Source organism: Melozone crissalis, unplaced genomic scaffold, assembly GCF_028551555.1.
Source record: "Melozone crissalis strain CALT ecotype California unplaced genomic scaffold, PUWL_Pcris_2 ptg000075l_1, whole genome shotgun sequence".
Taxonomy (NCBI): domain Eukaryota; kingdom Metazoa; phylum Chordata; class Aves; order Passeriformes; family Passerellidae; genus Melozone; species Melozone crissalis.
In genome coordinates this window covers 1,794,902-1,815,629 of record NW_026535852.1, presented here as the reverse complement: position 1 = coordinate 1,815,629, position 20,728 = coordinate 1,794,902, and the positions used below count along the sequence as shown (strand labels likewise).

General features: G+C 44.3%; 1 protein-coding gene across 1 annotated transcript; it reads left to right on the top strand.

The window, feature by feature from the left end:
- The first annotated feature begins 1,339 nt into the window (after positions 1-1,339).
- Positions 1,340-14,816, top strand: ETS2 (ETS proto-oncogene 2, transcription factor). Its single transcript, XM_054290057.1, has 10 exons — positions 1,340-1,593; positions 4,626-4,697; positions 7,369-7,489; positions 9,032-9,151; positions 9,596-9,796; positions 10,398-10,481; positions 11,136-11,378; positions 11,680-11,943; positions 12,591-12,709; positions 14,153-14,816. Exons 2-10 carry the CDS (start codon positions 4,626-4,628, stop codon positions 14,366-14,368), a joined length of 1,440 nt encoding a protein of 479 aa, XP_054146032.1. The 5' UTR covers positions 1,340-1,593; the 3' UTR covers positions 14,369-14,816.
- The last annotated feature ends 5,912 nt before the right edge of the window (positions 14,817-20,728 follow it).

Below are 20,728 nucleotides of genomic sequence, written 5' to 3'. Positions count from 1 at the left end.
GAGGAGCTGCAAAATAGCAGTTAGTGGGCTCTTATTATAAGAAAAGTTACAACCCAATGACACAAGTGTTAATTTGAAAGGGACTTTAAATAAAGCAAGGTGTAACAGCAAGCTTGATTCGAAGTGTAATTTGGATCCCTGGTATTCATTGCAAATCCAGGGAAGCCAAGGGGGAAGCAAGAGGAAAGGGTGGCTCCAATGGTCAGCCAGCTGGGAAGGGCACATGGGTCCCTTGTCTGAAGGCACACAAAGTGTTTAATATCATAAAATAAATAAATAATATCATAAATAAATAATATAATAGATAAATCATTTGTAGGTGATTTGGCAGGAGAATCAGGCAAGTTAGGTGGTTCCAAACTAAGAAAAGCCACCCAGTCCTGCTTGTCCACAAAATCAGGGGGAACTCACTTAGACAAAATAAATCCAGCAGAAAGTAACTTTACATTTTGGTGTCACTGAGCTCCTTGCAACTTTCCAAGGGCCACCAAAATTTTTTTTTTTCCCCAAGGTGTGAGGAACGCCAACTCTGTTTCACAGGCTGCAGCGTCAGGATTCGCAGGCTGCGGCTTCGCCGCACCGCATCCCGCTTTATATTAAGAACTCCCCAAAATAATTGTGGAAGGTGCGACATGACATAATCCCTGAAGTTCCACAGCACCCAGTGTCGCAGTTTGCTGAGGAAAATCACAGAATCAGGGTGGAAAAGATGGCTTGAGAGCATCGAGTCCAACTTTTGATAGTGAACCAAACCGTGGCACTGAGTGCTGAGCACCTCCAGGGATGGTGACTCCACCATCTAATGCCTTAATCAGCCTTTCTGTGAAGAAATTAATTCTTCAAGAAATTAATTCTTCAAGAAATAGTACAAATAGACTATTTCCATTTGTAATTTTAGGGGTTAACGCTCCTAATCTCACCCATCTCGACCAGAGGCATTAATTAAAAAACAAGCATGGAAAAAGTCCAGCATGAATTATCTCACGTATAGCCAGGGAGTGGGGAGGAAACAAAATTAAAAAACCAACATCCGTCTGTCGGAATGACATAAACCACCTTTTTTTCCCCCCACTTTTCCTCCCCGAGCCGCTCTCGGCATCCCCGGCGCTGGTGGAGCGCGGCTGTGCCGGTACCAGCGACGACAACAAGCGGAGGGGCCGGGCTTGAGGGAGGCGGGTCCGGCCGCCTCCCCCCGCCCGCTGAAGAGCGCCTGCGAGGGCGGCCGGGCGGCACAGCGCGGAGCGGAGCCGGGAGGCGGCAGAACCAGCGCGGAACCAGCGCGGAACCAGCGCAGCATCACCGCGGGCCGCCCGCACCCGCGGCCCGGCCGGCAGCGCCCACACACCGCGGGCACCCGCCTGCCTTCCCCGCCGCATCCCGCCCCTTGTGTGCCCCCCTGCTTTGGCCAGGACTCTCCGCCGGGATCAGCGTTGCTGCTGCTGCTGCTGCTGTTGTTGTTGTTGGCCGGCGCGGCCGCATCGAGGATATTTTGGCTCGCCCAGAGGCAGCGGCGCCTCGATCCCTTGGACACCGCGCGTGGGGCCGGGGCCACCGCCGGGGAGGGAGCGCAGGAGCGCCGGCATCGGGGGCCAGGTGAGGCGGGGGGAACAGAGGGGAGGGGAAAAGGGAAAAGGGTTCATCGGGGTTCCAGGAGCCCTCCTTGCTGGTGCTCCCCTCCTCGCTGCTGCTTCCGACCCGTGGGTGCCGCGGGTTCTTCCCGGGGATGGCGATCACAGCCCCGGCCTCCCCCGGGTGCCGTGAGGGGTTGAGGGGAGCTGCCCCGGGCTCCATCCCCCGGGGGATGCCGCGGCCCCGGCAGGAAGGGGTTAATGGGCAGCGCGCTCTGGATTTGGTTAGGAGTTTAAAGGGACTTTAGAAAAAAGCCGAAACGCTGGGCTGTGTGATCTGCCCACCGAAGTTTTTTATACGTGGGCGAAGCGTGTGTCATGTGTGTGAGGAGCCGGGCTGGCTCCCGGCGGAGCTCGGGGGTTGTACGGGGCACGCCGCTCTCTCCCACACTCTTCCTAAGGAGGCTGCTTTTTCCGCTGAAAAAAAATTGCCATTTAAAAGAAAAGCAACAACCAGGCATCATATCCCCCTGCCTGCTATCCCCCCTAAAAAATTCCCTCAAAAAAACAAAGAGGAATAATAGTGGAGGGACATCAGATCCCTCAGGGCGCTTCCCTTGCCCATGTGGATGCTGCCCAGCTGTGCCCAGCTGTGGGCAGGCACCTGGCTGCTGCTGCTGAAAAGAAGGCGATCAGAATTCAGGAGTATTAGTTAATAAGTGCCTGATCCTGTTGACCCTGTTCTGGTTCACCCACTCAGCTATGCGGGGGTGTTGAGGAAGGTGTCCTGCCAGTTAAACCAATTATAGCTGGCAAGTCGCAGTCATCAGCATTAGTGGAGGAGTTGGAGGTGAGGCCCAGTCACACCGTGTTGGGCCGTAGTGGCTTTTCTGAATTAAAAAAAAAAAAAAAAAAAAAACCGACAATTTTCTAAGTGCCTCAGAAAGGCAGGTTTAACCCTCTGTGCCAATCCGCGTTGCCTTTCCAGCTCTGTTTGTCTGTAAGGGTTTCGTATCTCAGGGCTGGAAATTTGTGCTGCAGATGGGGAGAGAGCTGATGTGGCATGAGCAGAGGGTCTAGAAATTCCTCTGCTTGAGATATTCCACGGGAGTCTTGCAAAACATGCTGAGGATCTCCATGTGTTTCTCAGCCAGAGCTCGGGGTCTCATTTTTCCGAAGCTTTCCTTTAGAACAAACCCAGCGTGGAGAAAACGGGCTTGGGTTAATGAGCAATGCCGTGTAATCAACACTTGGTATAAACCTTTTGTCTTAGGGCCCTAAACGACTCTAAAGAAACAAACAAAAAAAAAAAAAAGGCAGGAAGGAGAGAATCCTTTTTTAGTGGATGGGGAAGTGCCTGACAGGATTTGTGGAGAGGTCAGAATTGCACACAAGTGCCAGGAGTCTTATTTGTACCCCTAACCAGGGATCAGACCTCAACGTACAGAATATACATAGAATATTTCCTCAAATACTCAAATCCCCCAGCCAGTTATCCCTCGCCACCGGAGCAGAATTCAAAGGCAAAACAAAGGGTGTTGGAAATTGCCATATAGTTTTTAAAAAGCCCAGCCAAATGCAAGGATAAACAGTTGTTTAAACTGTGGCAAATTTAATGAACAGATTAGGATGCTTGCTGGGTGAGACTCACGCTGTGTGAAATTCTTTGCTGCTCAATGAGATGTGTAATTTAGATCAAATATTTGTACGTGCTGTTTGAGGTAAAAAACATCATTCAGTAGATTGCACTTTTTGAGTAACATTAATGAATATTCTTTTCAGTGTCAGTTGATTTATTTTGTTTCAATTAGAAGGCCCAGTCAAGTTGAAATAGGCCTTTCATGTTAAGGACTCTTGCTGATTTTTTTTTTAGTTTTATTTTTAAGTGATCAGCTATTTAAAAGGATGAAAGGGTTCCTTGTCTTTGGCTGTTGGATGTTTTTATTTTCCTCTCTGTTTATATGGACAGCTTTTGAATGTGTTGCCATTTTCAACAAGCTGGGCTTATTTTAAGATCCTAATTTATGATTTTTTCTGAATTTTAAAGTGATTTTTTTTTTCCTTGTGTTAACATGGTGAGTGATAGATTTGGCTTGTAGTAAGTGACCACAGTTTTTGGAAATCTTGATAGTGTCCTCTGTGATTTAAGTACAAGTGCATGTTTTCAGGCAGTTGCTGTGGAGCAAGGGAATTCACCCAATGCTGTGAAAAAAGGGAAGGAAAATTAAGAGTGTAGCTTGATAAGGTATCATTCACTGACACCTGCATTGCTGCGTCATGATAAACCTAAACAATGGCCATAAAAGTGGCTTTATTCCTTATGTTTGATCTTTCCCATTGGGTATGAATCTTATCACTCTTCTCCCTAAGTGATATATAAGGGAAAAGTCACACAGGCCTCACACAACTCTGTTCCTGGTAATAAAGTCAATATGATAAAGGTTTGACTTGAGTGGCATGAACATATTGATAGTGGTCCCATTATCAGCCCTTTAAAAAGGGTATTTCAGTGCATAAACCCCTATTCAATTGAAACTTAAGCCTTCTAAAGCTTTATAAATGCCTTAATCCTGTGTTTAGAAAATGTACAAGATAATGTGGTTTGGAGTAAAGGACTCAAGGCAGGAGGTTGGGGACACTGGGAATTGGCTTCTCTGATTATTCATAAAGGGGTGAAGGTGTATCACAGTGTCACTCTGTCACCACTCTTCCTCTGAAAGCCAAAGTCTGAAGTGAATCATGGCCTGTGAGAGGGCACAAAAATAACACAAAACTGATTTCCTCAGATAATGGGTGAAAAGTTGGAACACAGCCCAAAGAGACAGGTACTTGGTGAGCAAGGGGATTTCTGTGGGCTTTGCAGGCAAACACAAATTCTGTGAAAGCTCTCCCAGCTGAAAAACAAGGTGGGAGCTGCCCTGTGTGGTTGGGAGGCTGGAAAAGCTTTCCCTGTATCTCACTGCCAGAGCTGAGTCTGGTAACATCTGGTAACATCTGGTAACATCTGCTTCCCCCTCCTTTGGCTGTGCATTTAATGGGACCCCTCTCCTTTTTCAGATGAGTGACTTTGGGGTCAGGAACATGGATCAAGTGGCTCCTGTGTCCAGCATGTACAGAGGAATGCTCAAGGTGAGTGCCCTGGAGCTGGCAGCTCCCAAACCCAGCTGGGGCAGCTCCCAGCAGTGCTCCTGTTGTGTTCCTGCAGTGCTGGAACAGGAATTGGACAAGCCAAGTGAGCACAGGTTTCATTGCTCCCCTCTGATCTTCTGCCAGAGCATTCCCCCTGAGTTCCACAGAGATGTGAAAAGCAGGGCTGAGACAGGAAGGTGCAAATCTTGAACCCCTAACCCTCTCCCCCAACAAGGCTCCCTCTCTCCATTCCCTAAATCCTAAGAATTTAAAACAGGTAGACAAGAACTGAGCTTAAATTTGCTGGTGTTGGTGGAACTTCTGCCAAAATAAAGGTTGAAGAATGGGCAGCAGGAGATCTTTAATTTGATGAGGCTGGCAGAGGCCTGTCCTGATAGGACTGATCAGGTTTGGTACCTTCCTGAACCTTGTTTGGATTAAAACTAGGTTGTTCACTTCCAACTGTTATTAATGGAAGCCAAATACATTGTAACAACTCCAAAAATCATTGAATTTATTTGATCTTTACGAAGACTTGTGTCTGTTACCTTGTTTTGAAAGGAATTTACAAACTGAGGTTTGTAAATTTACAGTCTCTTAAGAATGAGCCTTTAGAGCAAACTGTAAAGGCTCAGTCTTAAGGCCCCCTCCCCATTCATGCAAGATTCTTTTTAATCCCAGTATCAATTTTTTGCACAGCATTGATCAATGTAAAGGTCAGGGAGACCCTTTCTGCTCTCAGTAGCTTTGAGGAATGGCCATGCTTTGAAGAATCAGTGAGGCTCTGGGATGCTCACTGCTCTGATGCTTTATGTCCCCTCTTAACCTTTATTTTTCTCCAAAAACAAATCCAAGAGATCCCCAATTTAACATCTGTGTGCCCTTAGCACAGTGGTTGCTCTAAGCTGTTCAGTTGTCACAGAATTAAGTCAGAGATTTGTGTTCTGCGGTGCTGTGGCTGTTCACATTCCATTTTATTTCACTCTGCAATAATTACATGTATTGGAAAGCCAAACAAAGTAGTTGTGAAACTGATAGGACGAGCAGAATTCATCCTGCATTGTGTTTTTCCTCTTTTACTACTATGAAATGAAGAACATGCTTGCACATTAATTTTCTCCCTTTTGAAATCTGAAACCAGCACGGTATGGATTTTACTCATTCACATGCCACAGCATTTTTTCCAGTGACTCAGGAGAGGGGTCATTTACACAAAATGCAGGAGTTTCCAGATTGTGTTGAAAGAACTTGCCCTTTCTTTTAGGTACTAGAGATGAGTCAGAGCTTTTATCTAGTAATGTATAAAGAATCTTTTACCAGCAGATTTGGTAGATTTATTAACTTGTTTTATTCAGACATGAGCCTTTCCAAGGCTGCCTTTGACTTAGGGAGTACCTGAAACAGAGCTCCACAATTTGTCCCTGCTGTCCAGGAGATTTTTATGTGAAAAATTAGGGAATGAGAGGGAAAATTAATCCTAATTTGCTGTTCCAGGAAAATAGTTTAGGTTGCTTTTTGTATTGCACATGAATATTGCCCTGAAAAATCCTTGCCTTGTCCTCAGCTAAATCCACTCCTTTGGCACAAGCTGGCAAATTAGTGTTTGCCCAAACCAACAAACATTTGCAAGTTGCCTTTGTTTCCAGCCATGGGCCAGCTGCAGCTTTCCAGAGCAATGTTCTATCCTCAGGTGCCTTGAAAAAAATCTCAGAGGCAACTTTTATCCATCTTTGCCTCAAGATGTTGCAGATAGGGTTTCCCTGTGACTGACAAGCAAGTTTCATAAGATGTTTTTGAAGTTATTTCCTCCTCTGTTCACATTCCTTCTGCCCCCCAAAGACTGAAATGGTTGAGGGGAATTTAGTAATTTCATACCAATATTTCTGGCATATTCAGTTGGCTCAAGTCAAGTTTGAAAGGAGTTAGGTTTACAAAATATAACAATATTTCTTGAATGTCAGTATATCAGTAGAAACCACTTTTATCTGGAACATTTTTATCAGTCTTGTTTATCCTTTGCTATAAAATGAAAGTAGAAGTGTTTCACTGAGCATCTGAGCACTTGAAAGACTTCAAAATGTGGTTGCTGGCAAACCCAGTGAGGCAGAAGTGTAAAAGTTGCTGTAACATCCTTCCTCAAGTCATGTAAAGCTGGCTGTGTAGCTTCAATTGATGTGGTTCAGATGAGTTTTATCCTTTAGAAGAAATAACCAAATTCATAAATCTACTGTAGGTTTTGTACTGGCAGTTTTCCCATAATTTACTGATCTGCCATCAAATCCCCATCGAGTGGCTAATCAATTTAAAGGGTTAAGGAAATGAGGATTTCTTTAAAATGCACCTGGAAATAAATATGTATTTATACACACATGAGCATTGTCTATTGTTAAAAGCCTCAATTACAGGAAATAAACCCAAGAATATCTTGACTTAGCTTTACTGTAAGCTGCAGCACATCCCCCACCTCGAGGGCCCTTATCGGTGGCTTTTATTCACGTAGCAGAAGCTGTGCCCTCATTGTGGTTACATTTCAGAGCTGCCTCATTCAAGGTAGTGGTTGTGCATGATCTCCAGATCTAGGAAACCAAACCCAGACACTTCCTAGCAGAGGAGTTCACAGCTCTGCTGCAGAATGCTGACGTGGTTCTGTGTTTATTCTGTTCCCCTGCAGCGTCAGCCAGCGTTTGACACCTTTGACAGCTCCAACTCGCTTTTTGCTGGATATTTTTGCTCACTCAGTGAAGACCAAACGCTTCAGGAAGTGCCAACAGGATTTGACTCCACTTCTTATGGTAAATCTTCACTTTGCTCCTTAGTCCACTTGGTAGAGCAGATATTTTTGTGGTTTAACTAACATTTCCTGGGTGGTTTAATACACAAACTTCTGTGTACATGCTTGGTTTTATTCATGTGAGTTTCTTTGTGGATAGCTGTTGTTTTCTGTACTGAAAATAAATAGGAACTGGGATGCAGTAGCCTAATAGTCTGATTTTTCATGGAAGAAGCCTTAGGAGTTTAAGCAGAGCTAAGAGTTTAAAAATCTTTAAAAAGAGGATTTTATGTGTTTGAATTTGCAACATCTCAACCATAATTAAAGTGCAAATATTCTGAAAGCTTTTTGATTCTCTGGTGTTAAATCTCAGTATGTTTTATTCCATACTTTAAAAAACAAGGTAGGGATGCTTTAAGATTTTTTTTCTAATTATTTGTGTGTGTGTAGGTCAGTATCCCACCAAGAGTGCCCTACATATCCTTGCCAAAAACCCCTGACAAAATGGAGATATTTTACCTGATGCTGCTTTTATCTCCCCTTAGGGAAAGGAAAAAAAACCTCAAGCCCTCAAACCCAGAAAACCACAGATCCTTTGTTCTAGTGTGATTCTAATCAGTCACCTGCTCTGGTCAGCAAAGCAAGTGCTTGCAGATATTAGGGAGGGTGTGGTAAAAGCAGAAGTTAAGCACAAGTGCAGCCTGTAGATAGTCTGGGAGAGCAAGAAGAGCTGCACAGCTCTGAACGGGCTTGGAATCTGCCAGGAGCAACTGGGACAGTGGAAGGTGTCCCTGCCCATGGCAGGAGGTGACACTGGATGGGCTTTAAGGTCCCTCCCAGCCCAAACCATTCTGTGACATCATCCTGTGATAAAATGAGGCATCTTCTGGTAAAAATTGACCAGTAAGAAAAGCTGAGTGGGAGCTGAATTTATCCTTAAAATAGAATCTTCTTGTAAATTTGAAAGCCAGTGAAGTAGATCAGTGATTTTTACTGACATATAATGGTGCCAGCTTTGTGGTTGGATGCATTATTCACCCCCAGCTTGTTACCAGTCACACTTGTTGGGTCCAGATGATGGAATAATCCATTGCACCATGTGCCTGGGTGATGAGATGTGATAAGGTCTGAAATGCAGTGTTGAGTAGTGCAAGCTGGCTCTTCACAACCCTGCTGTCAGTTACTTAGCTCTCAAATTAAATAAAGATTGTCTGGAGTTGCAGAGAAGTCTCAGAGCAAATTATAGGTGGTAAAAGAGGAATAAGCAGCCTCATTTCCCTTAAAAAAATAATCAAGTTTTCCCTGCAACAAAGGCACTTTATGTAACTACTGAGAGTAAATAAGGATCTATGCATGGAAAGCTGCAAAGCTCTAATTGGTGATGCAATCTTATCAAACGAGTAGCACAGAGATTTTAGAGCATGGTGATCTCTGTTTTTAAACCACCAACTTTTTAGCATGTTTTTTTTTTAATTCTTCAAATAGTAAAAGCCAATCAGTCCTTTCAGTGCCCTGAAGTTAATGTGTCTTCTTCCTCCCCTCCACCCCTTTTCTTTTCTTGCAGAGTCGAACAACTGTGAATTGCCTCTGTTAACCCCGTGCAGCAAGGCTGTGATGAGTCAGGCCCTGAAAGATACTTTCAGTGGTTTCACAAAGGAACAGTGTCGGCTGGGTATCCCAAATAGTAAGTGTTTGCTATTTATAAGCTCTTTTTTTTTTTTCTTTTAATGCTAAGGAGGAGGCTGAATAGCTGCTCTTTGAAAAGGAAAGAATGATGTCAGTAGGAAATACAAGAATGGATCCTATGTGAATCTGGCACAGCTTGCCTTAGAGAGGCCAGACTTGCTGGTGTTAAAAATGGGTGCATGGAGAGCTCATGCTTTGGCAGCAGGAGAGAGCCAAGCAAGCTGAGGACATCTCTGGTTGACAGTGAATGCGGAAAGAAAAGAGAGAACTGAGTTGTTTGGGTTTTTTTATAAATTCAAGAATGCGTTCATTCTGAATTCATTCAGAACTCAATAACTTGGCTAAACAATTTTAGGTTTTTTTAATTCACTGTTTTCTAAGGAAGATTATTTGACAAGGGCCAGGAGTTATCTCTAAATGTTGGATCCTTCCTGTCTTGCAGATCCCTGGCTGTGGACTGAACAACAAGTTTGCCAGTGGCTTTCATGGGCTACCAATGAGTTCAGCTTGGCAAATGTGAATTTCCATCAGTTTCTTATGAGTGGCCAAGACTTGTGCAACCTGGGCAAGGAGCGTTTCCTGGAACTGGCACCTGACTATGTGGGTGATATTCTGTGGGAACACCTGGAACAGATGATAAAAGGTAGTTAGAGAGCCAGAAGAAGCTTTTGGTTTAGGGCTCTCCTAACAGAAACAGAAATGGGACTCGATTTCAACACTGGTTTCACTATGAGGGGTTTTATTGCATATGAAAACTCTAAATGAACTTTTAAACTTGCTTAATAACAGCATTATCAGCACTGTCAGTACATCTTTGGTATGCCAAGCACAGATGCAGATGGCTGCAGACATTCTGTGTGCAGGCTGAGTAGATCTGTGGGCAGGTTTTATTTGGGAAAATCACTGGAATAAGTGAAATCAGGGCACAACCACTGTAAATACCCCATAAATAAAACAGTTAACCCCATAAATACAAAGTTAACCAACCTTAAAGCACATTGCAATTATTGTTGGTTTTAAGTTTAATGAGAAAATTCAATTGGTGGGATGGTTTTTAAAGCCTGTTGGGTTTTTTTTTTTTGTATGATTTCTGTCATGAGAGAGAATGTAATACAAATAGAGCGTGGTACTAAAATTTTTGTGAATGTACCAAAATACTCCCAAGAGTCAGGAGCTTTCCACGGCATGCAGGTTGGATCTTTAAAACTATAAAGCCAATTTTTTTCTTTTTTTCCTCTCCCCAGACAGCCAAGAGAAAACACAGGATCAGTATGTGGAGAACTCTCACCTCACCTCAGTTCCTCACTGGGTCAATAATAATTCCTTAAGTAAGTGTTTTTAAAAATTCGTATTTTGCATCTCTCAGTCTATTCTAAGCATGTCACAGATTCCAGGGTAGAAACAAAAAGCACCAGAATAGTTACTGTGCTTGAGGAGAACATTTGACTTCAGCTGCTCCAGCCTTTCCTTGTATTGTTCAATTGTCACCTAATTTATATCGGAAATCGTTTGAAGAGCAAAGGCTTTGAGAAAATGAAATTTCCTCTTGCTATGCCAAGCCCTCCATGTGTGGAGCAGAATGACCACTCCCATCTCTAGCAAACAGAGGCAAAAACTGAGAAGCAGCAAGAATTCTGTTTAGGCCTTTTTAAAGGCTCTGGGAGTGTGCTAGAGCTGTTGGGAGTGTGTGGGATGCAGTGCTGGCTCCCTTGGATTGTTTGATTGATGGTGTGTTTTATTCTACCACAGTCAGCCTTCAGCTCAGCCTGATTACACCACTTAATGGGGGAGAGCCTTGCTCAAAACCACTTGAAACTTCCCCAATTTTTTCTGTAGTTTCCTTGAAGAATGAACAATGGGCATTTGTGGCTGGCAAGTTAGAGAGGGGGATTTGCAGAATCTGATTTGGTGTATTTAGTGTATTAGTTTGTTTAAGGGTCTCCAGGGGAAAAATCATCTAATTCTTTGGTTTCTTTTTTCAGCTGTTAACGTAGATCAGAATTCCTATGGAATGCAAATGCCTGGATACCCTAAACCCCTCAGTTATCCCAAACCCAGTCTCCTGACTGACGTCTGTCAGACTTCCACGGCACCGAATCTCCTCAGCCCAGAACAAGACTTCCCATTGTTCCCTAAAACCCAAGCAGATGCTGTTGGTGTGAACTACTGTGCAGTAAACCAAGATTTCCCAAGGAACAATCTCAATTTGCTGATGGATAACTCTGGTGAGTCGTTATCTGCATGATAACCATGGGGACCAAGGCCATGATCTGAATGCCTCTTCCTCCTTTGCATGATTTATATGGACAGGCTGGATTGAGGGAAGGAAACCATCAACACTCTTTTATTTATTGTTATTTTATTTTTCTATATTTTTATTTTTATTGTTATATATTTTTATTTTTCTATATATTTTCGTCCCTGTTTTCGTCCCTGTTTTCTATATATTTTCATCCCTGTTTTCATCCCTATTTTCTATATATTCTTGTATTTGTATTTATATTTATTTTGTTTTATTTGATGCAGGCAAGCTGAGGGAGCACGAATCCAGTGACAGTGGTGCTGAGAGCTATGAGAGCTCCGATTCCATGCTGCAGTCCTGGAACAGCCAGTCCTCCCTGGTGGATTTGCAGCGTGTGCCATCCTATGAGAGCTTTGAGGATGACTGCAGCCAGTCCCTGTGCCTGAGCAAACCTACCATGTCCTTCAAAGACTACATTCAAGAGAGGAGTGATCCTGTGGAGCAAGGGAAACCAGTTATACCAGCAGCCATCCTGGCTGGCTTTACTGGTGAGTGCTGAGGCACAATGGTCACTCCTATTTTTTATGTAACATCAGTGTTCCCTCCAAGCGTGTGCCATGGAGGTAGAGACCACTAGTCACAAATAATTTTAATTTTATCTGTTACTAAACAAAGTCTCAGGGATTATCCACCCAAAACAAGAACAGGCAAGCACATGAGATCAAGTAAAAACCAAATGCACTTTTGATCTGTTTGAAAAAGAGGGGAGCTTGGACAAAATCTCCCAGATTTGGAAATTCCCACAGGTGTTGTTAAGGCCTTGTTGCTGTAGTCCTTGCTGAAATTGGTTTTTTCCTGTAGGATCTTTGCCAAGCCAAAGACTTTAGGACAAGCCCTGGAGCTCAAAATGCAGCTGTTTGGGAGGTGGGAGTGAGGGTTAAAGGATCCATATGAGGGGGAAAGCCAGAACTTTTGTCAAATCCTTTGTTTCCATGAAAAACATGACTTCATTTTCCCATGGGTAATAGCAGGTTTGTGCTATAGAGTAAAACCTTAGGTTTCTTTCTGATCTATAAAAAAGATAAATCAGATTAATTACCAGGTCTGTGATACAAGTCTGGTCACATACATTGCTTGTGGTTAGAGCTGGCAGAGGTATTAATTTGTGGTTTTTCTGTCTCCTCTTTCCCAACAGGCAGTGGACCTATCCAGCTGTGGCAATTCCTTCTGGAGTTACTGACTGACAAGTCCTGTCAGTCATTCATTAGCTGGACAGGAGATGGATGGGAATTCAAACTTGCTGACCCAGATGAGGTATGTGGCTAATTGGGGTGAAAACAAAGATTTTGGAGTCTGATCGGACCTCTGTGGGCCCAGTTTTGGATATAATGTGTGTTTAGCTGCACATCAAATATGGTAGTGCTGCTTTTGAAGTATTCTGGGAACTTCATTTATTAATAGTGATGCATTTTCATTTTCTGATACTGTTGCCAGTAGGAAAATTATTGTATTAAGAGATAAAAAGTCCAGTGAAACTTTTAGATTTAAGAAAAAAGAGGGGAGAGGAATAATGAACTGCAAGGAGCTTCATAGCATTGAACTTCCAGTAAAGAGTTGTCCCCTGCTGCCTGGTAAAACTGGTTTTTTGAGAGAGCAGATTGAGCCAGAGCTCCAGGAGTGTTTGGACAAAACTCTGAGGCACAGGGTGGGATTGTTGGGGTGTCAGTGCAGGGCCAGGAGCTGGGCTTGGATCCCTGGGGTCCCTTCCAGCTCAGGGTGTTCTGTGATTCCTGGGCTTGCCCTGTGCAGGGCCAGGAGCTGCACTGGTGGTGGAGTCACTGTCCCTGGGGGTGTTCAAGGATTAAAGATTGGATGTGGCACTCAGTGCCGTGGTCTGGATGACAAGATGGTGTTCGGTCTTAACTTGGGCTTCATCTCAAAGGCCTTTCCCAGGCTGGTTGATTTTGTGACTCCTTCCAGCTGAGGATATTCTCTGTTTCTTGGGGTGGTCCAGTGCAGGGCCAGGAATTAGACTCTGGTCCCTGTGGGACACTGCCAGCCTGGGATATTCTGTGATTTCTCCCTAAACCTGACCTCCTTAAGCATGTTTTGGCCGATCCCCTACAAACTGGTGTCTGTCACAGTGAGGGTACTGTGACAAACCTCTCTGGTTCCCTGACTTCAGGATAAGGGTGGCAAAAATGAGAAGGAGCAGATTTGATGGGGTTGCCCAAAAGGAACTTTAATAAAGGGTGAAAACAACAAACATGGACAACAGTATGAGGGGACATGATCCCAAGACCTGAGATAAAGGGGAAGCAGCAGTATATACAGTTGGGGTAGAACATTCTAGAACAATAACCATAGAGAGGAAACAAGTAAGGGGAGCAGAAACCTGGACAAAATCCAATAGGGGAGCAGAACATGGACAACTTAGCATAACAACACCAAAGGCTTCTGGGGGAACTCTCAAGCTCACCCTAAGTTAAACAAATGATTCCCAGGGCTTGAAACTCAAACCTGGGTGTTTTGGAGAAAAATCTGTCTGACTCTGGTCCAACTACCACTTTGCTGTCAGCCACCTCCTTGTGGAGCTGCTGTTGAGGTCTCTTGTGGGATCAGTCACCAGCTCTTCTCTTGTGAGGCTGGGCCACCCAAAGCAAATCAAACGCTTTAACTGAGAAAGGGTTTTGTTTAATCAGCCACTAAGAAGAAAATGAATGGAACAAATTCTGAATGAATTTTGCTTTCTGGCAGGTGGCACGGCGCTGGGGGAGGAGGAAGAACAAGCCCAAGATGAACTACGAGAAGCTGAGCCGGGGCCTGCGCTACTACTACGACAAGAACATCATCCACAAGACGTCGGGCAAGCGCTACGTGTACCGCTTCGTGTGCGACCTGCACAACCTGCTGGGCTACACCCCCGAGGAGCTGCACGCCATGCTGGGCGTGCAGCCCGACACCGAGGACTGATCCCAGCCCCTGGGAGTCCATCTGGAGTCACCAGTGGTGGGGACAATGGCCAGGAGCCACGGCAGCCAGGCCCGCCGCGCTCGGGGGAGGCAGAGCGGGAGCTTCATCCGTGTTGGGAGCGGCCGGTGGGGCTCTGGGGAGGGGGCACAGCCCTGGATGCTCCTGGGGGCAGCGTTCCAGCTGCCTGCCCTGCCCCACACAGCGCTTTGACACTGCCCTGGAAGGATGGGTTGGCTGTGGAACCAAAGGTTGGCTGTGAGAAAACCCAGCAGAGCTCTGGCTGGGATGTTTTTGAAACACCGCCGTCCTCATGCAGTTTATTTAAAAGCAAACACAAACTAATTTATTTGAAATGAGCAGTAAGGAGAACTGGTATTACTTTTGTATTAAAGCACGTTTTGTTGTTATTATTATTGTTACTACTCCAGAAATTTGCTGCATAGGTACATAAACACTCTCGTGTCCAAAACCAGATGTAGCAGCTGTTAACATAAAAAAACCCCACCCTTTAAAAGAAGGGAAGGAAAATCATACCATTTCAATATTCAGTTTGTATATATTCTGTGATTCCTTTGGAAACTGATGTTCCTATTTAACAGATACTGTATAGTGTAAATTAAACTAATTGTATGTGTGCTTTGAAATAGGATGAATGTAAACTTATCAAATGTGGGGTGGGAGGGGGTTTCATGTTTGTCTAGGATCTACAACCTTCTGCAAATGCTGAATGGGCCTGAGAGACAGCAGAAGTTGTATGCTCAGTGTGCATGCATTGGGGGGCAGGGAGGGAGGTCGGGCTCAGGATTTTGCCAGGACTGAAGCTGGCAATTCTTTGTGCATTTTGGCATTTTTACAGGAAACTAATGTTGTATTCTGGGACATAAAAGGGCCTGTTTGTGGTTTCTTCTGTAACTGAAAAATAAAAGTATTAATATGGGTAAAATTACCTTTTTTTCTTTATAAATGGCATATGTTTTTCAACTTCTATGCATGTACTTTTAAAAAAAAGTTTATATACAAGCCTTATTTTTTCAGTTCACTTGTCTCTTCCTGCAGTTTATTCTGTATGATTAAAATATGAATTCTATTTTTGGAAATAACTGTGACTCCTTTTCAAAGATCAGGAGGGTTTTATGTAGCAGCTATTTTTACTGCAAAAAAAAAAAAAAAAAAGAAAAAATCACTGGAACAACGTACTTTGTAAGAAAGCTTTATTTTTTATCTGAGCTTGATGTACAGTTAAATGTGTTGTACAGTGTGAGAGGTTTCAAAATATGACTCTTCATTAAAACCTCTTGAAAAGAGAATTTTGTGTGTGCTTTTTGATCTGGAAAGTTTCAGAGTTCCTTCTTTGTTTGTTGGTTCAATTTTTATCCATCCTTCACCACCCTCAACAGCTGCAGGATGAAAAAAAGTAACCCAAAAAAGAAAATACCCAGCCAGGCTTGGGGCTTGTTGGAGAAAATTCTGCAAGAATGTGGAGGCTGGTCTGGAGCTGAGCTGGATGGATGCAACCACTCTCTCTGGATAGAAATTCGAGTTAACACCTTTGTGTTGTGCCTCTGAAAGAAAACTGGCAGCTCTGTGGTGTGAAAGGTGGGGGAAGATATGGAAAAACACAGGTGGGAAGACAACTTTAGCTTGAACTGTTCCCACCCTGTGCAAAGGAACCCTGCTGCCTCCATCACCCTCTTCTTCATCCCTCCACCTTCCAGACAAGCAGAAAATGCAGAAACATTTCCACATTTTTAAAAAGTGAAAAATACAGATATTAAATAATGCTGGCCCTAAGCCTCTTGATCTTTCTTCCAAACTGTGTCTTGCTGTTGTTTTTGATGTAGTCACCCTGCGAAAAACCATGGGCTTGGGGTTTTTGGGGAATGGGCCTTTCTAAATGGGAGGAGTTGAGAGAGTCAGCCCTAAAAAGCTGCAAACTTATTTTTCCTTGTTCTTCAGCCTCAGTTTTCCTTGTCCCTGGAAAAAGGAAATAAAAAAAGAACAAAGGAACTAAAAAGGAATAAAGGAATAAAGAAGGAAAAGAATCATAGAATGGTTTGGGTTGGAAGGGACCTTCAAGATCATCCTCTTCCAGCCCCCTGCTGTGGACAGGGGTAGTGCTACGTGTGCTCCTGATCCTGAAGGAATTATTTATTTTGTGTGAAAATAAAGTATGGGCTGTCAGGATGAATGTGAGATTTTTTTTTCCCTTTCTCACACCATGGCTGCAGAGCACTAATTGTCTTCTCAACCTGGTCAAGTCCCACTTGCAGCCTTTTTTTCCCTGAACACAGAATTATTTCTTTTTTTAGACTGAAACCATGATTGTCTCTTGCGTGGGTGATTGTTGAAAGCTCCAAATTAGAGGCTCAAGGAAAGTTGTTTATTTTCCTCCCCCAGCAGAAAAAAGAATTTCATGGTAGTAGAAGTATCCTGATCCATGCAACCCACACTAGGGTGTTTGCAAGAAGTAGGAATATTCAAGAAAAACATTGGGACTGCCCAGGGGGTTGGTGAAGTCCGCATCCCTGGAGGTGGCACTCAGTGCTCTGGGCTGGGACAAGGTGGGCATGGGGCACAGCTGGGACTCGATGATTTTGGAGATCTTTTCCAACCTCAGTGGTTCTGTGTGATCCATTCCATGAAAACCTGCTCTGCTGCACTGGATTGGGTCCACACAGGGGTTCAAGTGTAGCCCAGGGTGACCCAGAAGACAATCATTAAAGGATATTTTGTCCCAGCACACACAGAAAGCCCTGCTCTGTGTTCTCAGCCACCCAGCATCAAAGAGGCTGTTGAAAGCAGTCTGGCTGAATTCTTCATCTTCTTCAGGACATGCCTCCCTGGGCTCCAAGCTGCCAGCTTTCCTCATGAGACTGCAGTCAAAATAAAGTCTTGCAGTTGGCACCTGCCCATGGCTGGCATATCACCTCTAATAACAGAGTTTGACTTCAAAGCTTTTGCCTTTTTTTAAAATTAAAAACAAAAACAGAAAAAAAAAAAAAAAGAAAAATATAGAATGCCATCCCAAGTAAAACACCACCTGTGGGTTGGGAAATCTCTGAGCTACAGATGCTCAGTGTCCAGGGGACTTTTCTGGGAAACATCTGTCAGCTACTCCTCATTCTCACACTCACCCTAGGTCTGAGTGCCACAGCAGGTTCAGGTGAGGAGTGAGGAGGGGGCAGATGATGGATCACTTATCCCAGTGCTTTATCCTTTATCTGGAGGCAGGAGGACTGAGCAAACCTGGCCACTCCCTGCTGGTGGTTCCCCAAGTGAGCCCCCATCCCCTCACAGTGCTCAGCCTCTTGGAAGGGACACCCTGCCTGTTTCTTTTCCTTCCAACTTTGGGATTTCTCACTTTGGCCAGCCTAAAAGGAAGGAGCCCCTTGGCCACTCTCTGCTGACTTGTCCTCAAGCGCTGGCGGCCAGCACCTCACCCAGGCTCTGAGGTGAGGGCACACCAATGTTGTGCTCAGCAGCAAAACAAAGCTGGTTTAGCTGTACCCTGATGTTTTTTTGGCTTTTTGGCAGTCCCTGCACACTGAGCTGATGATTTCAGAGAGTTGTCAGTGATCCATCTCCTGGTAGCTACCCTTTCTAAGTTCAGCATCACATACACTCAGCATGAGTTATTTTTCCTTGGGTGGATTTCTTTAAACCAACCTACACTGATGCTCACCTGCACCTTTTTGTGTGCTGTGAGGTCCTCCTGGAGTTCCTCAGCAGCACTCTGGCATTTGGCTACTGAAAATACTCAGCATTTTCTGCAAACCTGGAGATTTCTCAGCCCTGAACTTTTGGCCCTGCTGGCTGTTCATATGCCAAGGACCAAAGAGAGGGATGCAGCCCTTCTGTTTTTAGTTCCCATCTCTTCCATGGCTCTTTTGATGCCCTTTCCAAGATTGACCCAAATTTTGATGGGATAAAGAATTGCCAGACCTTGGCCATGTGATGGATGCAGGATTTTGCCCTTTTTCTGTTTCTAGTTCCCATCACTTGGCCATGTGATGGATGCAGGATTTTGCTCTTCTTTTATTTCTAGTTCCCATCTCTTCCATGGCTCTTTTGATGCCCTTTCCAAGGTTGACCTAAATTTTGACAGGGTAAAGAACTGCCAGACCTTGGCCAGGTGATGGATATAGGATTTTGCTCTTCTATTTCTAGTTCCCATCTCTTCCATGGCCCTTTTGATGCCCTTTCCAAGGTTGACCCAAATTTTTACAGGCTAAAGAATTGCAAGACCTTGGCCATGTGAGTTTATCTTGTGTCTTATGTTTCTCTTTGTTTCTCTGTGTGAAGTGGAGCACAAGTTGAGCCCCCTGTGTTCCCAGCACCATGTGACTGCAGCAAAGTTCATATGCCAGACACGTGAATGCTCAAAAGGCTAAAGAGGGAATAAAAGGTGTCCCTGTAAGCCAGAAGAATGAAAAAGTCACCCCGGGGCTCACAGCCCTTGGGAAAGGTAGCCAGGAACTCATGTCCAATGTTTGCCATGTGATGTGCCCTCTGCAGCCACACAATCAGTGAAGTTATTAAAAATAAATAAGATCTACTGGTCAGTAACAGCTTAATTTGCTCTGTGCAAATTGAGATTTTCAAGTGATAAGGTTTTGGGTATGAATAAAGGAGTTATTAAGTAATTCTGTGCTTTGGGGAAGGAGCATCAGAGTTTGACATTTTTCTTCCTTCTGTCTCTACCTCTCTTGGCATTTACAACGAGGTGAATGATGAACCCAACAAAATATGAGTAGCAAGTAAAACAAATGTAATGAAACTTCTGCACATACAAAATGTGGGGGTGTTGGAAGATATTTTTCCCAGCTGCTGTGTAGATAGCAAGAAAAATTGTCCAAAAATCCCATATATAGAATGTTTACCATGGTTTTCTGCATCATGATGTAAAATGAGAGAGCAAATGCAAAATACAATTCCTCTAAAGCCTGCATACCCAAAACCTGTTTGTTCTTTATTGTCTTTCACTATGAGCAGAGCCAGAAGGGAAAACAGGTTTGTCTGTGCATTCCTTGGTCTATGGAGGGAAATTCAGAGCTCAGAGGGAGGTGGGCAAGCTGAGCCAAAATCGTGTGGTTTGGGAATGGAGGGAGATCCCACCATGAGTGTGTGTGGGGCTGGCTCACCCCTGGGCTTCCCTCCCAGGGGCCAAAGGCAGCACAGAGAGGGGTAAAACCTGCAAAAATCTCTGGAAGGCTGGGGCCATGTCCTTCCTTCTGGAAAAGCGTCCTCCTGAGGCCAAGGAGGGAGTGATGGAGTGACACCTCCTGACCCTCTCCGTGTACAACTCACCTGCATGGTCTGGGGTGGGATTGCTCTGCCACAGAAGGGTTTCCAGAGCCCTTCTCCCACCTTTAACCATCTGAGTGAAGTGCAGAAAGGAAGGAAAGTGTTTGCCATGGAATAGTTGCACGTTAAGAGTCTGGTGCTGTGAGCATAATTCTCCTTCTAATTCATTTCAGTGAGCATAATTCCCCTTCTCCTTCATCTGGATGTTCAAGTCTGGGACAGTGGAAGGTGTCCCTGCCCATGCAGGGGTTGGAACCTCTAAGGTCCCTTCGCACCCAAATCATTCTATGATTCTTAAGCTTAATAAATAAATTTAAATAAATAAACAAACCCATTCCTGCTTGGCTGCTTGTCTTTAGCCTGCTGTATCTTGAATCAAACTTCATTTCTTTGTCTAACTTTTTTTCTTTTTTTCCCCTGACAGAAGGCAAAGAACAATCCAGCACATGCAGTTCTCCCATTTAGCTTCCTACCATTCACAGGCAGCTCTCCTTCTCTTGCAGGGTGCTTTTTTTTTAATTTTTTTTTTTTTTTTTTTTTTTTTTTTGCCCTGTGGAAGAAGAGGAGCTCTTCCAAGAGAAATATCATTCCTCCCACATGCCTTTGAACAGACCTGTTTGTTTGTTTTCCCCATCCTGAGTGCCAGCCCTGGGAGATGCCAGGAACACACATCTTGCTGAAGCCAGGAGTGGGTCCCACACTGCCCAGTCCTCCCTGGAGCCACTGCTGAGCCAGCAGGGACATCTCTGCCTAGGGATGGACTGGTTTGGAACAGTTTCCCCCGTGTCCAGTGCACAACACTCCTTTTCTTCCTCATCAGGGCTCTATGCCTGCTGGCATCCCCTTTTTTATTTTTTTTTCCTTTTTTTAAACACATACAACCATTGTTGTTTATGTAGGGAAAATTCCACTTTCTCCTCAAGGGGCTTTGCCAGGTTCCAAAGGCTTGGGGTGTATCTTTCCCACAGGCAGTGCCTTCCAGAATTCACAGATCTCTCCTCTTTTTTCATGCACATGAACATTTTTCATTCCCTGTTTTTAAGCAATCTCCCAGCT

Coding starts and splice junctions, on each gene's coding strand:
- ETS2 (XM_054290057.1), top strand. CDS start 4,626: ATGAGTGACTTTGGGGTCAGGAACATGGATCAAGTGGCTCCTGTGTCC. Junction 9,797..10,397: donor CCTGGAACAGATGATAAAAG/GTAGTTAGAGAG, acceptor TCCTCTCCCCAG/ACAGCCAAGAGAAAACACAG. Junction 11,944..12,590: donor CATCCTGGCTGGCTTTACTG/GTGAGTGCTGAG, acceptor CTTTCCCAACAG/GCAGTGGACCTATCCAGCTG.